Source organism: Dama dama, chromosome 12, assembly GCF_033118175.1.
Source record: "Dama dama isolate Ldn47 chromosome 12, ASM3311817v1, whole genome shotgun sequence".
NCBI classification, from domain to species: domain Eukaryota; kingdom Metazoa; phylum Chordata; class Mammalia; order Artiodactyla; family Cervidae; genus Dama; species Dama dama.
In genome coordinates this window covers 31,588,633-31,605,990 of record NC_083692.1, presented here as the reverse complement: position 1 = coordinate 31,605,990, position 17,358 = coordinate 31,588,633, and the positions used below count along the sequence as shown (strand labels likewise).

General features: G+C 42.3%; 1 protein-coding gene across 2 annotated transcripts in view; it reads left to right on the top strand.

The window, feature by feature from the left end:
* Positions 1–17,358, top strand: part of DAAM1 (dishevelled associated activator of morphogenesis 1) — a 177,737-nt gene that overhangs the window by 137,693 nt on the left and 22,686 nt on the right. For both annotated transcript variants that reach the window (XM_061156954.1, XM_061156953.1), the window contains 5 exons: positions 769–956; positions 1,434–1,733; positions 2,045–2,152; positions 9,419–9,525; positions 16,791–16,875. In XM_061156954.1, coding sequence (XP_061012937.1) covers positions 769–956; positions 1,434–1,733; positions 2,045–2,152; positions 9,419–9,525; positions 16,791–16,875 — 788 coding nt within the window. The remainder of the gene's footprint in view (positions 1–768; positions 957–1,433; positions 1,734–2,044; positions 2,153–9,418; positions 9,526–16,790; positions 16,876–17,358) is intronic.

Genomic DNA, 17,358 nt, shown 5'->3' with positions numbered 1-17,358 from the left:
TGCAAAATGGGATGCATTGTTCCATTACAGCAGGATTGGGGCAGTCAGTGGAACCACAGCTAAGAGCTAAAATTTTTCTTCTCTTATGGTTCTCATGCTCAGTAGGTAATCCTGCCCCGAAGGTGTTTAATGCTGAGATGATAAAATTTGCCCTCCCAAATTTTAATAATTGTTATGCTAGAGCATACAGCACTTCAAGTCTAAGGGGCCCTCGAGGGGAGTGGGAGCAGTGGCTCCACATTGGGAGCATTGTCCATGTTGGGACAAACCCTGGTTCTGGCAGCCGCACTTCCTCCCAGAGCAGTATCTTCCCTTTTAGCCCCTCCACTAGTTGGACATGAGCCAGCAAACCCAGCTAATGAACACTGGCCTTCTCTCGTTCCCATTTTTAAGCTGTGAAAAGAAGTCCTGTTAATAGTCACTTTCCATAGTGTGGCTAAAGGGCCATTTCTAGGACAGGAATTCTGAATTAAATACCAAGCAGGCACCTCCACAGATAGTTGCCCATGCTTGTGTCCCCTCTTTGGCATTGTGGCTAGAGGGCCTCTTCCGCCTTTTACAGATGTAGTTGATAAAGTTGTTCATCCAAAGCCCCCTCCAAGCACCAGCACCATTGAGCCCATGAGTTGCTCCCTTCAATGGAGAAGAGGAATGATATTTGCCTAATAAAGAGTCTCCCAGTCAACCTCAATCAATTTCCTGTTTGGAGAAAACTGCTTCAGCTTTGAAGAGTACACCATTTTCATGTCCAGTTGTTCTCCTGTGTAGAGCACAATGAGTTACAACAGAAGTTGGAAAAGAAAGAGCGAGAGTGTGATGCCAAGACCCAGGAGAAGGAAGAGATGATGCAGACCTTAAATAAAATGAAAGAGAAACTGGAAAAAGAGACCACCGAGCACAAGCAAGTGAAGCAGCAGGTGGCGGACCTCACAGCCCAGCTGCACGAGCTGAGCAGGGTAAGACCCCCGGCCGAGGGCCAGGGCTCCGCGGTGGGCGGCTGCTGGTGCCCCCCTCAGCCCGAGCCCCATCCTCAGGTAGTCAGCCCTGTGGGCAGGAAGAGAGCCTGAACCCTCTCCTGGCCCATTACAGTGGCGGTACAACCTGCTGCCTCTGCTGAGCCTGCGCGTTAGCAGAGATGGGTGGGGGTGTTCGTTCTCCGATGCAGATCCTCTCACAAGAGTGAGGAGATCACATCAGCTTCTTAAAATGAAAACTTGTTATCATGAAAACCAAACTGGAGGATGGTGCCAGCAGCGAGAGACATAGCGCACCATGTACACGTCCCTTCGACTCAACTGCCCCTTGAAGCCCACAGTCTCGGATGTGTGAATTTCTCTGTAACATACGTGTTAGGCAGAGTGTCGGACTCTCAAAGTCGTCAGGTGGATTTACTTCTCCCGCTGACCTTGCCTTTTCCTATCTTTATTTTTCAGAGGGCTGTCTGCACTTCACTCCCAGCTGTACCCTCACCTGGAGCCCCTGGGGGACCCTTTCCTTCCTCTCTGCCAGGGTCTCTCCTCCCTCCCCCACCACCTCCACCTCTGCCAGGCGGAATGGGTCCTCCTCCACCTCCTCCCCTCCCCCCAGGAGGCCCCCCTCCTCCCCCGGGGCCTCCTCCCTTGGGGGGAATCATGCCACCTCCTGGTGCCCCCCTGGGTCTGGCACTCAAGAAGAAGAACATTCCTCAGCCCACAAATGCCCTGAAATCCTTCAACTGGTCTAAGCTGCCTGAGGTAAGCCATTTGCTCACATTTGCCATCTCACGGACAGCATTAGCAGCCTACCGTGTTGTCCCTGACAGGGAGACAGCCCTGGCTCTCCAATGGTTTCATTTTCTCACATAGACTCGGGGTTCTCACTAGCTCAGATATTTAAGTGATAAAGCTTCTGAAATAAATGACAAGTTATTTAAAGCCAGCTCATTCTGAGCATCTGGTAAGCGAAAAATTTGGGAGAGTAGCACTTTTTTAAAAAAAAAATAACTGCATCTGTTCTTTTTGTGTCTAACTATAAACCCCAGCACTTATTAACTTGATGTTTGCAGAACAAATTGGAAGGAACAGTATGGGCCGAAATTGATGATACAAAAGTCTTCAAAGTTCTAGATCTTGAAGACCTGGAGAGAACTTTCTCTGCTTATCAAAGACAACAGGTAAGAGCTTGTGCCCTCCAGATGCTAAAACAGTTAAGAAGTTCATGTTCTTGTTCATGATCCCTGGGCCATCTGTCTTAACCATGCTGTGATGGGCATCTTAAGTCTAGGCCGTTTGGTCTACCCTGAAATGTTCCCGCAAATAGCATAACACTTGGGTCTGCATGTGTGACTCGGTGCCTGTGTGTGTGTGTGCATGCACGTGTGCATGTGTGTACATGTTGCGGGCATACAAGCTCCTTGTTGGAGAGAATCACACTCTGGTGTGTGTCTACAACCTTGTCTCCATTGGTGGAAGGAGTCTATCTTCTTGTCACTTGTGCTTAGTCAAAGGGGTCACCAGGTGAAGATATTAGTAGAAGAATTACCTAACTTGTAGTGTTACCTCCCAGTGTTCATTTCTGAAGCTGTTTTAGTTATACATATATATCTCAAGGGGTTATTATCAGAAGGGGACTGCCTTTTTTATTTTTAGGACAGTTTTGTTTTCTTTTATTAACAATGTGTTTTATTTCTACCGTACAGCAGAGTGACTCAGTTATACATGTATTTATTCTTTTTCATGTTCCTTTCCATTATGGTTTGCAGCAGGATATTGAATATGCTCCCTCTGCTGTACACTAGGACATTGTGATAGGGCCGTTGAGTAGAAGGAATCTTCGAAAGTCTGGGAGATGGGAAGTGACTGTAAGTTGGCAGCTTGATAGAACCTAGGGGGAAGTTTTTACTCTGTCAGGAACATGATCCATTCAGAAGCGGGGCTGTGAAGGCTGAGCTGCTGTGGAGATGGCAATGGGACACACAAGACCCTTGGCGCTTCTGAAAAGTGAGCAATGAGATAGTCATGAGAAGGTGCGATTTGATGTGGCCAGGGAGGCAGCGTCACTTCGTGAGCCCCGGTCACATCAGTGTGGTACCTCTCACTCCTCGAGAGGGCATCTTAGTAGAGTTCACAGCCAAGTGGCCTGGTGCCAAGAGTCTCAGAAAAACAAGGAAAAGGTGGAGTGGGGTCTTAGTCAATGGGAAAATCTGGGAAGGGGAAAAGTGAGTCCCAGAGCGTAAGGAAAAAAGCTCTAAGAGTGACTGGGGGAGAGAAAGGCTGAGGAGGAGCGCAGACTGCACCTTGAACAGAGGCAGAGGCCAGGCATCTGTGCAGGGGCTTTCCTCAGGCTTTACTGGGAGGCCCTTACCTTCTGCGTGAATCACGCCCAGGGTGGAGCATCCTCAGACAAGCAGCAGACTTCCTAGTCTGCTGAGGCTTGGCCTGGTTCCCAAGAAAGAGTGTCTCAGAACTGCCAAGCCCCGAGGGAGAACAGTGACTGAGGCTGGAGAGAAACAACATCTGAGGGTTTTCTTTTTCTTTTTTTTTTGGTTTTCTTTTTCAAAACGGCCTTTGATGAGACTAAAATTGAGAAGGAAAACTAGTATGTCTTTTAGCTAGAAAATTTCCCTTAAGTGAGGGAACACTTCCGTATGGTACCCTTTATGCTATTTTTATAAAGTACAAAAATGCAGGTGGTTGCCTGCCATGACAGCATGACTCCAAAATAGGAGCTCTCAGCCTGGCCCCCACAAAAGTATGAAGGCAAACTTGTGCCATGTCATACATGCCAAATAAAGGAAGATGAAGAAAAAGAAGATAGGACATGGTCCAGTTGAAAGCAAGATACTGTATCTTTCAAGGGACAAACAAAGGATGTGTCGAGAGCTCTTGCGTGGCAGGTACTTGGACCAGACTCACTGCAGAATGGTCACAACAGGCCTCTTCCACTCTCTCACACACGCACTCTCTCTCTGATATCCCAGGAAGGTTTATTCTGGGCTTTTTAGGACATTTTAGCCAGTTTCCAGTAGATTCAAATTATCTTCTGACCTCATCGCACATTCCATTGATTCCCTACTTCATTTTCAGTCATTAATACTGGTCCATTCTGGTTGCCTAAGATGAAGGTTTGGAAACTTAGAGAAGTAAATAAAAGGAAGAGAAAACAGCATCTATTTCAAATGATGCTATTCAAGTCTGAGCTTGTGAATCACGTTTACTGTGAAGGCAGGTGGTTGAAAGACCCAAGTTTATAAGACTCATAATTAACTGCCTTTCAGCAGAAGGTGCAGAAGGATGCTGCCAAAATGCTCTGGGACAAATATGTGGACAGCTCTCAAGAGCTCCAAGAGACAGGGTTGCAGAAAGCCTAGCAATTGGGTAATTGTCTCCTAGCAACCAATTGCTGTTTAAGTAATCAGTAGTCATGCCAGTCCGGCTAGACCAGAACATTTCAGTTGCAGTTAACACTAAGTTGTAGACTGGTAAGTAGAATCATTTGTGACATTTCCAAGAGTGCTTCCTGGAGAAAATTTTTAACACACTTGCTCAGTTGATTCAAGTTATGTTTCTCCTCTTGGTATAAAAATGTGAGATGAGAATTTTTAAACCATAAATGTGTTTCCCAAGTGAAGGTAATTTCAACCATTCCATTGAATTTATTGAATGTTGAAAGAAAATTGAAAGATGAAAGCAGTCTAGTCAGGAACACACAGGATAAAGGAAACAGGGTTTATGTCATTATGTCCCCTAGCCTTGTAACTAATGGCAATGTCACAAACCTATGCATTTTCATTTTAATCTTGGCAGTGCTCTATATAATTATTATCACACTCTAACTGCTCTCTTTTCTACTCCCAAATGAATACTGGGAACCTTTTTTTTTTCTGTGATATCTTCTCTTTCTTCCCTCCAGAGTTATATAACCCTGACGAAACTCTCAGGATTTCAGCCAGTGTGTTACCAAGTAAATTTCTCAGAGAGGCAAAGAATACATGAATACCATTGTCTGTGTGCATGTAATAGGAACACTACACAGAGTAAGATTATGAAAAAAAATTTTTAAGCTTCAGATTATTATAATTTAGGTGAACACTGATTAATGACATTTAGGAGAGAGTTTATATACACACACACACAAGATATGCCCTGTTGATATAAGAAATATTGAGTCATTAAAAACTGAACAGATATTTATACTGTCCTTACCTCCAGTTTTAAGAACAAGACCATTTCTATTCAGGATTTTTTTTTCAGGTGTGAATATAAAAGACGTGCAGAACTGAATATGTAAGCTTATGTGCCACGCGAAATGGAATTTAATAGCATGCAGTTATTCCCCTGCTCACATTCCAGAAGTTCATTTAAAAGTCAGTGTCCTAAACCTCAGAACCTCTTTTCCTCACTGAAACTGTATTACACATGATTTCTAAGCCAGCCACAAAAGACTTATTTTAACACATAATGTAGCACATTGCATATTAGCACTATTTCAGATACATTTGAACTATTTACCTTCATTTTGTGGGAAATTTTCATCTTGAGATGTTATAAGTTCATTCTCCCTATCTATGCAGTTTGTAGAGTGAAAATGAAGTTACTACATCTAAAGGAACATGTATTTCTGTCACAACAAATGAGCAACTGGCTGTCTCCATTCCTCTTCTTCACTCTGCCTGGGGACACCCCTTCTTCACAGTTCTATTATCAGCACGTAGTATCTCAAAGCCTCTCTGCTCTGATAGAGAACAAAAGATAATCACTCTCCTAGGCTTAGAATCTGACTCTCCTGCTAACATGTAGTATACAAGTTGTTGGGGTCATTCTTGGGGTCCCATTTGGAATATTCCGTGGTATCTTCTGATTTATCTCATGGATGGGAAAAGAAATTTCCTTTTTTATTCTTTTTAGGTTTTTTGTTATTCTGTATATCTAGTTTCTAACATTGAACAATTATATGATTTATGACATTGATTCAATAAGCTCGATCTTTAGCCATGGTACATGAAGGCAGAAGGTAAAAACTGTAAAGAGTGGCTTTTCTTAGTTCCACAGTAGAAGGTAGAGGTTCTATAGCTGGACAACATGGTAAGAGTTAACCAAATACAGGGTTTTATTTAAATATTAGTGCATGCATTTCTCTGGAGAGGGATCTCTAGCTTTTAGCAGAATTACAAAGGGATCTCAACCTCAAAAAGATTAAGAACCATTCATGTAAAAGTCATTGTCTATAAAATGGTGAGTCATTATTACATGGTGAAACCCTATCTACAGGAATTTATCAGCACTGGTTCCTGAAAATGCAAGCTGCAATTTCCTATTTATTTTCCAAATCCTAATCCCTATACCAAAAATCATCTGGAAAAATCAGGCATCCTGTTAGGTGGAGCCGAATGTAGATAGTCCTGTCATGTTTGGCCCAAACCAATTAGTGAATCATTTAGTTTCAAAGAGAATATTAACTTATTTGAAATGGAAACATAATTATTTTTAACATTTCCATCTAAGAAACTTTGTGATTTTATTTACGATGTGATGAGTAAAGAACTCTTAAAGATGGGGAATCTCAAGACCGCCAATTAGCCAAACTTTCCCATGGCATTCCTCATCCTCACCTTGCAAAAGATAAGATAAATTACTTCGCTATTAACTGTTACATTTAGTGCTGCTGCTGGTTATAAACAGGAGATCTTGACCAACTGTGCTTCAGCTCAACTGAGAACCAGAGCAATAGGCAAAGAAATGGACTTGATCATTGTCTTGAAAGATAAAATAATTGTAATGTATGACAGCTTCCAAGTGTTGAGCTCATAATTATGTGACAGGTACTGTACAAAATACCATATCTTCATTATCACATTTAATCCTCACAATAGTAATCCAGTTGTTTACTTCATTGTACAGAGAGTGAACCTGAGCCCCAAGTCACATCCCTAGCAAATGCTAGAGGCCTGGTTCTGTAGCCCACTACAGTGGAGGTCAGAGGTCTTAATTTCTTGACATTGGGAACTTGGGGAGAATGAGTTACAGAGGCCTTCATACAAGTTTCTTCTTTGAAGGCCAGACAGGGAGAACGGTGTCTAAATCCAGCTTGCAACTTGTCTCTTTAAGAAAGAAAAGTAGGGTAAGACGACATCATGGAGTTCACTACACTAGAGTTTTTTCTGCTCTTGAAAAGAGAAACTGCTTTTACAGGGAAAGAGTCCTGAAGAGTTTCAGGGTAAAAAAACTTGACAGTTACAACAGAGACAAAATAAAACTGTGACATCAGAGGAAAGAAAGGTTTCGTGTGGTTATCAATTTATTTTTTTAAATGCCATTCCAGAAAAGTAATCCCTCCTTGTATGGGTGGAGCCAGGGGAGGATACGTGTTGTTTCCCATTCGAAGAATGATGTGAAACAGCTCATCTGTGTGAAACTGGCCTTGGCAGTGCTGCCGGGACCAGTGAGGCCTTCAGGAATCTGCTGAGTAAATGCTGGTTGTGCAAGTAGTTGGCCCGAAAGCTGGGGTGTATTTTGCACACCGAAGCTTTATTCATGTCATCATGACAAAAATATGCAAAGAAAGCTGTGACTTTCTCATAACATGTCAACTACCTCTTCCTCTTTCCCTTCTTCACTCCAAATCTAGTCTATGAACTATTTTAAACAAAGACTGTTGCCCTTGTCTCATGAACAACAGCCCTGAGGCAATGGGGACAGGACCACCAATGACTCTGTAGCCCATGAATCACTTATTGTCTCTTAATTGGAAATTCTGTCTTTTTCCTCATACCTCCCAGAGCACGCACAGGCATTGTTTGGACTCTCAAGCAGTACTGAGGGTTGGTTTTACTGACCTGTTGTTGAACTTGTGTTTTTTCTTTTCTTCATTCTTTCTCATGACACAAGAAGACAGAAGATTATTCTATCCACTCAAAAAATGTATATATTTTGCTGTTAGTAGTTTCCTCAAATTGATGGCAATTGATCTGTATTTTCTGCTTCAATTGTCATGTTAAATACATGGAGCCCAGTGGTCCTTTCAAAGAGGATTTTTTTTCCTTCCCCAACTTGAACTCTTTTGAGGGTGTTTTAAGTCCTTTCGTATCTGAATTTGATTTGCCACCATTGAAAATTGTGTATAGCACCTGCTGTCTTCTCTCTTGAACCTGAATGCTTATTAGTACCCTTCTTGTCAGTGTATCTTCAGCCAGACTCTCATCTTCATCAACTCTCATTGCTGCTCCTGGGGCATAAATTACCTCTTACCCGGTGTCACTCATTTCCTTGACTTTCCTGTGTGTTGCTGTGATTTCTGAACTGCATGTATCTTATTTGCCTTTTCCATGCCTCTGCCATGGCTGTAGGATTTCTTTGTGAACAGTAACTCCAAGCAGGTAAGTGAGCTAAAACCCCCACCTTGTTTAATATAACTCCTTGGCTCACTATAGCTCAAAATGTCTTGGTTTTCCTGGGTTTTTTTCTGATAGGGTAATGCAATGTCTAGTTAATTCCACATTGGGTTTCAACTCTTCACTGACTATTTAGAGGTATGCCTGAAATCTCTGCACAATATGAAATAGTTAAAGTTTGGTCACATGGTGCCTCTTAATATAGACTCCATATTGCCTTTGTTTCCTAAACCATTATCCAGTTCCAGAACTGTTTGGTTTCCTTACATTTTTTAAATGCCATGATCTATTTTTCAAACTGATCCTGACCTTTCATAAAATCAGACTCACTGTATATCAAATCAGTCTGTTTTTACCTCGACGCTCTGTTTACTCAGAAGGTATTGTATGTATAGTTGCCTTGTGCCTCTTCCACCGTAAATTATGGCCCTCCTTGCTTACAACTCTGCACAGCAGCAGAGAGTGCAAGTAGTGTTTTATTGTTAATTGAAGTAAATTGAACTAACGCCTTGAACTGCGCACTCCCTGTTGTCCATCAGGCTCCAGGGTAATGAAAGGTACCATCTGGGCCTGGGAGCTTCCTATTGCACATGAAGACATTTGGGAGGTTTTATTGTTCAGCTTTCTGAGTGTTCAGGATGCAAATGGTTCTGGGGTGAATGGGCCCTGCAAATGGCTGGACCGGCAGGGGCACGCCTCAGCTGAGCTTGATTCATAGTGACAGTCCTTCTGTCTGCTCTCCATTGGGATTTGGGGGACAAAAGGAGGGTAGCGCTCATTGATAATTTATGCATCTTCAACTTAGAAGCACTTTGTTCTTCCAAATAATGCTTTTTCAAACGTGGGTGGTCAGCTTTCTTGTTATTTTCCTTTGTCAACTAGATTTTAGCCTTTGTTTCAGTCCCACCACCCCCCTCCATTCCCCTCCTCACCATCTCAGCTGTGCGTGTGTGCGTGTATACGTGTAAACACCAAATATAAAGGAAAACTGTGTCTGAAGTCGGAATGTCCCTGTTTGACTTTGATGGATTTCTTTCCTGCTCTTTATAGAAAGAAGCAGATGCCATTGATGACACCCTGGGCTCCAAACTTAAAGTCAGAGAGCTTTCGGTGATCGATGGTCGGAGAGCTCAGAATTGCAACATCCTTCTCTCGAGGTATTGTTGATGTTGTCTCAACATTTTTGGTAGGACCAGGTTTTCTATCATGTGGCCCCAAGCCACGTGGTTGGACTCGTTCTTTTACCTGGACTCTACTGAGGGTCAGCTCTCCGAATTTCTTCTGTTCAAGGTGAAAAGGACTCTTAGTGTTTACTTTCCCTCATGGAATATGTCATAGCTGTTGCCTACTTTCTTGGGGTTTAATTTCCACAGACTCCTAAATTTAAAAAAGCAGACCATCTCAAATCAATGTTTTGCTTGGTTTTTCCAGAGACCCTGTAAAATGGACTTTACTGTTATTTATACTTCTCAGCTTTAGAGCTATTAATACTTTGGCCACTGAAATAACACTGTCACAGACTCAGCACCCACCATGAAGCCTCTTTGTTTCATTTTCCTTCTTAAGTCACCCTTTTATACTTCAGATTATATTATTTCATGTTCTTTGTGAGAATTTTTATGACTAAAAATATGTCAATAAACCAGTGAAATGCTAACATATCCCGTTCAGCCCTGTTCAAAAGTATTTTTCATAATTGATGAACCATCATGGTCCTAGAGCTTGAAAAAAAGAAAGGAAATTTGGGAGCCTGGAATCCGATTATAAATAGCTTCAGGGAATGTGTCAGCTGGTCTTGGGCATTTCAAGTAGCTTTTCTGAATCTTTTCTCTAAAAAGGACTTTCACATTAGGCAGAGATACCTAATGTTGACGAGGCGAAGGAAAATGTAAAGAACCCTGAAGTTTGGGGCATTCTGTACAATCTAAGTCACACTGATTACACTCTGGAAAAAATGTTGAATCTGTATCGAGGCTGGTGCAAGGTGACTTCTCTTTCAGGAAGAGTGAAGATGGAAAATAGTAGTTCTTATTTTTCATACAGTCTTAGAGTAAATTTAACACAAAGCGCTGCTGCTTGGTTTGCAGCATAGAAGCTTGATTGATAGCCAGATATATATTACTTTAGGGAGAAAATGTTTCTTTTAGAGAAAGAGAAATTAAAGCTTGGTAAGACCCCCCCTGAGTTTTAATACAACTAGTAAGGTAGTGTGAAACATCCTATTAGCACTTACTTTTCTGCCTCTGGCTAGAAGCTGTGTAAATGGCCAGGCCCTGCGTTTATCTCCACTTGTGTTTAGGAAGACACTATTGAAGATAGTTTTGAAGGTCTACATACTTTTTTTCTATAGACTGTACAATTTGTTTTGTTACAACTTCTTTTTACAAATAACATTTTTACTTAATAGCAAAATTAAGTGAAAATTTAGAGAGAGTGTTTTTTTAAACCCTAGAACTTCCCCCCGGAGAAGGCAATGGCACCCCACTCCAGTACTCTTGCTTGGAAAATCCCGTGGACGGAGAAGCCTGTGGGCTGCAGTCCATGGGGTCTCTAAGAGTTGGACACGACTGAGCAACTTCACTTTCACTTTTCACTTTCATGCATTGGAGAAGGAAATGGCAACTCACTCCAGTGTTCTTGCCTGGAGAATCCCAGGGACGGGGAAGCCTGCTGGGCTGCCATCTATGGCGTCGCACAGAGTCGGACACGACTGAAGCGACTTAGCAGCAGCAGCAGCAGCAGCAGAACTTCCCCCTCTATTTTTTGCTTTTGCAGTATAGAAGAGCCCTTTAAAAACAACTTGGCAAAGAGAGCCATCACTCTGAATATTTATAGTATTTAAGAGCTCTAACTGTGACCCAGTTCCTCGTAGACAGATCATTCTTAGTACAAGATGCCACTGAGGGTAATTACACTAGTTATAGATAAGGTTACAACTATTTCTGGCAAATTTCCCATCCCATTATTAGAGGGATTGTTTCAAATTTGTCATATGTCATTCCCTTGTTACATAAAAAATGTCAAAGGCTAAGGTGACTTAGAATGTGAATGTGCCTAAACTCTCTAGTAGATTATTCTAAGAACTTGTCTTGTGTCTATTAAATTATCTTTTAATATCCAATTTAATGAATAAGTATTACAATGAGCACATAACATTGAAAATGTATTATGTGTGACAAGCTGATTTTGAGACCATGTTACCCTTATGGTAATTGGGCCTTATTGATCAGGGTCTAAAACCTTCTCTGCCACAGAGGAGTCAGGACCACATGCTTTTCTACTCAGTGCTCAATAGTTTTACTGTCTCTTCAGGAGAGCACAGGACAGCTAAAGGTAAAAGAAATGAAGCAGAACTAATTTGTTTTTTATTTAGTTGTTTAACCACTCAGCAATTTACCTTGCTTTCACTCTTCTTTTCATTGGCGATGCATGACTACACACAAAAGGAGCAAGGGGCTTCAAGGATGGGAAAGATGCTTTTGATGCTTTGATGCTTTTTGTCTTAGAGTTGTCACTTTGGAGTGTTTAATTGCCTGGCACTGTGCTGGATGCCATAGGATGTCCCAAGACTTATGATTGCATTGTTGCCTTTGGCAGCACATGGCTAATTGGAGAAGAAAAATGCCACAGGCAAGATGACTTGTGAACAATGCAGGCCTTAGACTGGTCTGGCAGGAAGGAGATGGGGAGCCCAGCCAAGGGCGAGAGGGGACAGTAGCAGGGTTTTCCTGAGAAAGTGGGCCTGGGGTGGGGGGTGGGAGGCAGTTCCAAGGGTACGCAGGAGCAAAGGCAGCCGGGGGGCTGGGGAGGCAGGGGGCGGTGGCGAGAGTTCAAGCAGAGCTGTAGAGAGCTCTGTGGTTGCAGTCTCTCACTTGGATTAAATTAGGTCAGGCAGGAACATCTGAGATCCAGGTCTGGTGCTTTTCTAACAGCCTGAGTCCAACCAGAGTCAGTCGATAGAATGGAGGTAATGAAAGTGGTAGGTTTGTAAAAATGAGAACCCAGCATGTAAGAAGCACTGAGTGCCTGCACACGGCAGCTGCTCAGTCAGTGGCCCGATTATATTCCCAGGGGATCCAGAGCCTTTTGCTCCAGAAAAGAGCACTGTCTCAGTAAGGTTTTGAGTTCAATCTCATGGGTTTGCAGGATAGGTTGGAAGGGGTCAAGAACTGGAGGCACAGGCTGCCATAAGACAGGAAGCTCTTTTTGTTGCTCAGCTAAGACCTGATGAGGGACAGACTGGAGAGAGAAACTGTCACTAGCATTTGGAGACTGACTTTGTGCCTGGGGACAATGAGTAGGAGTATTTCCAAGCTGATGTCAAGATCTCCTACCTTTCCACACTGCCTTTCTTCTTTTCTGCTTACTGCGTTCCCAACATCTGGCGACCCTCTCTCTGTATCTTATCTTGCTGACTGGGAATTTAATTTCCAGCAATGCAGTCATTATACTGAATTCCACCACAGTGAAAGCCCGTGGCATATTCTGTGGGCAGTATTGTATCTGCACATGTCTGCAGTGTTTGGTTGTCTTTAAAAACTCTTCCTTACCCACACACTGCGGAGGTTCATGGACCGTTTGGCCAGGCACAGGTTCCACGGCCTCACCTGGAGCCAAAAAGTTCAGCCGGAAGGAAAGCCCACCTCATCGCAGGGTCCAAGCAGGGGAGAAAGTGCATGTGCTCATAGCGTGAGAGGCCAAGGTCTCTCAGCACCCAGAAAGAGGCTGTCTGGAAGGTGGGGTGCTTCAGGCCACCACAAATCCTACCTGTCACAGACCTGAGAAGTGAGTGGAATGGACATGGTATGCTGGAGAACTGTTCCTCGGACCCCCTGCAGAGCCAACCAGCTTCTCTGCTGCATGTGTATAGGTGACATGTGGCAACTTACAATTCCCTTGGCTTTATTCCCTAAACATACCTCTCCTCTCCTTTCAAAAAGAAAAACAGAAAAATAAGAATCTCGGAAGCTGGCTTGTATTGCAAAATGAACCCACCTAAAATACACTTTTATGAAGTGTTCTGCCATTCTTTTTTTCCAGATGTTCATGTAACATGACAGCTAGGGTGCAGTAAACCACAAAAAGCTACTTTAAAGTGGAGGGATTTGGCTTAAATCCACTGAAACAGAGCTCAGGTGGATCTAGACACCCATCCTTAACTTAGTTTAATTGTACCTGGATTGTTCCAGGTCTCTTGGTAAATTTTTGAAATACTTGAGTGGAGCAAGGTGGAGTTAAATACCAGTTTTAAATGGCCAGTTTGTTTCCTGCCTTGCATAGCAAATTGAAGTGGGTGTCTCACAAGTTGCCACCCTCCTGCAGGCCAGAACACTGCCAAGCTCTCAAAGCCATTAAAAGTTTAGAATTGGTAGGGTCCTTCAATTACAGAGATTAGCGGCTCATTCGGTGGATGACAGACGATACTAAGAACTCTTTGGCAACCTAGAGAAGCCTCCCAGAGGGCCACGGACTCCTCTCTTCTTTCCCCAAAGGTACAGCTGCTTTGTCAGCTCCCACAGGCCACGTGCAAGGCAGGATGTTGACAGGTAGATTTTCTTAAGTACTAGCCATTAAAGTCTCAAGTCTCTTTGTGGGCCACATTAAGAGAAACCAAAATTGTTATGAATTAGTGCCAGTGTTTAGTCCAGACAGCCTCAGGGGGTTGAACAGCATAAATATATACAATTTCAAAAGCAAGAAGTTCTGCACTCCATATGGGGAGCTAATGAAATGCAAATCTGATACTTCAAGTATTGTTCTCACTCTGATGTTCAACTCCTTTTCTCTTAAATGGAAAACAGAAGGACTCAGCAGAAAGACACCATAAAGTGGTTTCTCCCACTTGGTATGAAAAGGACACAGAACTAATCTTTTTTTAAATAAGTGGAGCTTTTCTCATGATAATTTTAGATGTTTCCACAGCCCGCTGGTTTTCATTCATGGCAGTTTCAACCATACCTCACATCGCACTTCTTTGGCCTTGCTGGCTACACCATGGTCTTTGCCCTCACTTGACTCAAGAGTCTTTAGTGTCCTGAAGTCTTGGGCTACCCAGGGTCCATGTGATGGAGATCTTGAGCCAGGATAGAGTTTTCCCCTGTTGTATGTTTCACCCATGCCAAATTGACTTAATTGTGCCATTTAAGTTGGGTGGTTTTACATCATGATGTTCTAGTGACCATGTTCATGGCAAATGATTGTCTCCAGACCAAACCAACCTGGAGAAGTCTGTCTGGTCCAGAGTCTCTGTCCACAGCCCAGGAGTTGTGGGGGTGCTACAACTTGGACTAGGGAAGAGAACAGGTCTTATTCTAGAACATGGACAAATTGGCATGTTGCTTAGGTGCTCTAGTTGGGTTTGAAGGCATGAAATAGAGTAGTATTTATACAGTAGGATTCCCCAATCTATTCCTTCCTGTTGGCCTACTTATTGGTACATGAAACAACATGCAGTATCAACGGCAGGATGGATGCTTTTAACAAGATCATGTCAAAATCTAGAGAAAAGGACAGGCAACAGAGGTCCAGAATGAGCTGTGTCTTGCCCAGGTCCTTTCCTCCTCATGGGCTCTGTGGCCACCCGTGCACTCATCCAGCCCTCTTGGCAGAGCATAGGTAGCCTTTGTGTGAAGTATTTCTGCCTATTATCTGATTCTTGCAAACATTTGTTTCAGTTGCTCAGTCATGTCCAACTCTTTGCCACCCCATGGACTGCAACAAGCCAGGCTTCCCTGTCCTTCACTGTCTCCTGGAGTTTGCTCAAACTTGTGTCCATTGAGTCAGTGATGCCATCCAACCATCTCAAACATAAGCACCTTTAAAATAAGCACCATGACTTCTGATTCTTTTTTAATACTCCTGGGCCTAATGGGTGCTATAGACAGAGAGGAAAACTCTAGTGAAATAATGGCTCTGAGAGCACTTTGGGAAGTTTCATGATAATCCTACTTATTGATCAAATAGCTGCACTTGAATATTAATGTAACATAAGTATTGCTGCTTTTTTTTTTCCTGGGTGGAAAAATCTGCCTTGCAGAATATACATAGTTTATTGTGCCCTTTCTATAGTGAGACACTGTGCTAACCACCTTGCATGTGCTGTTTCACTTTACATACACAAAATTTTTTTTTTTAATTTTTAAAAAAATATATAGTTGTTATTATCTTTGTTGTATAGATGAAACAACTGGGGCTAAAGAAAAAATTTTTTCCAAGATCACACTGACCAGGAAGTGTCAGAGCCAAGACATGATTACAACCTATCTGATGCCAAAGCCCCTTCCTTCAACTGTTACACATGAAGGCTGTATGCCTTGCTCTATATTTGTGTGTTTATGTCTTTATCCTCTGTCCTAAATGTGATTCTTCTTGAAGATCATAAACAAGAAGAATGAATCAAATAATGTTAATATGAGACCTTAGTGGTAGCTTATAAGGAAGTAAGAATTTTTAAATAAGTCTGGGTCTGATGCTTATAAGCAGGACAAAAGAATGACCCTATTGTAACAGCTAATAATCTGATTAAGATTTTTTGCCCTAGTTAAGACTTGGTTATATCTAAAAAAAACATTTTTACAAGCATTTTTTTTTCTTTACAAGCATGTTTTAATTTCATCTTTTTTCACATTCAACACTTTGTTGTCCTGCCATAATCAAGACATAAATCCTTCATATAAATCAGTAAATCATAGGAATTAATGGTAGACAGGAAAACAGAAATCAGATTTAAGTTTTTGCTCAAATCCTTCCCTATGAGATATTAACTAGATAAGCATTATTTGTTAAAAGAATTTGGGATTAGCAATCAACAGTGTTGGGTTTGTGTTAGATACTATGCCTTTGTATGCATTTGACCTTGGGCACTTCTGAGCCTCAGTTTCTCCCTCTATTAAAAAAAATCTTCACGGTTATTTTGAATGCAAAATGAACTAACATATATGAACACGCCTCAGCTATGTTATTTTGTATATCAACTATTCCATTTTTTAACAATAACGTTCTCAACATGCCTTTTTAATTTGAGAGCAAACCTTAAACACTCCTGACACATAATCAAGTTAAAAAGTTAATTTTCCTCTTTGACCTGCAATTCGTAAATACTATGTATTAAATAGTTGTGTGTGGGTGTTTCCCCTAACTTCTCATCTTCCAATCCCTTGCTTAAGGAAACTAAATGGTAGAACATAACAGCTTTGTTCTCTGTGTCAGCAGAGCATTACAAAGCCCAGAAAGAATGTTAAAGCCATTTCAAAATACTATTTTTAGGTGCAACACAGTCAGGAAATAAGTGTTCACTGAGAGATTTTGAGAAAAATGGTACCTGAAGGTTGGCAACTGGCGTAGCAAAATGAGTTATCTTGTATTAAATTGTTAACAATATCAGCTTGAGTAGTCACAACAAATTAAAACATTCTTTCTCCAGGTTGAAATTATCCAATGATGAAATCAAACGAGCAATTCTAACCATGGATGAGCAGGAGGATCTGCCCAAGGACATGTTGGAACAGGTGAGCTGGCGGGTAACACTCAGAGCACAGGTTATGCCAGACTCTCAGTGGGGAGGGATACCACGGAGACCTAGTTGTTGTTAGTAGACAGTTTCCTCACCTCTCCGTGGAGGAGGTCAGGCCAAGGTTCCACGTGGCTCTGTTAGAAGGCCCTAGGACTTGCTCCTCCCCTTGTTCCTCAAAATGATGGGAGAGAATTCCTGCGTTTGCTAAATGCCTAGGACCCTCGATGCCAGAGTCTGTCTCTCATGCTGCTGCCATCAAGCTGTTACTCCTCAGCAGGTCACATAAATCTACTAACTTTAGTAGAAAGTGTCTGTTTCACTGGAATACTGAGAGTCTCAGCACTGTGAGATCACAGCCTGCACTGCAGAAGCTGAATCACTGCTTAATCCCTGACACATTTGTGTCTCGGTCTTGGCTCATCATTCCCACAACCACAAAAGCCACTGTCAACCCTCTGGCGCTGTCATCGGCACTCAT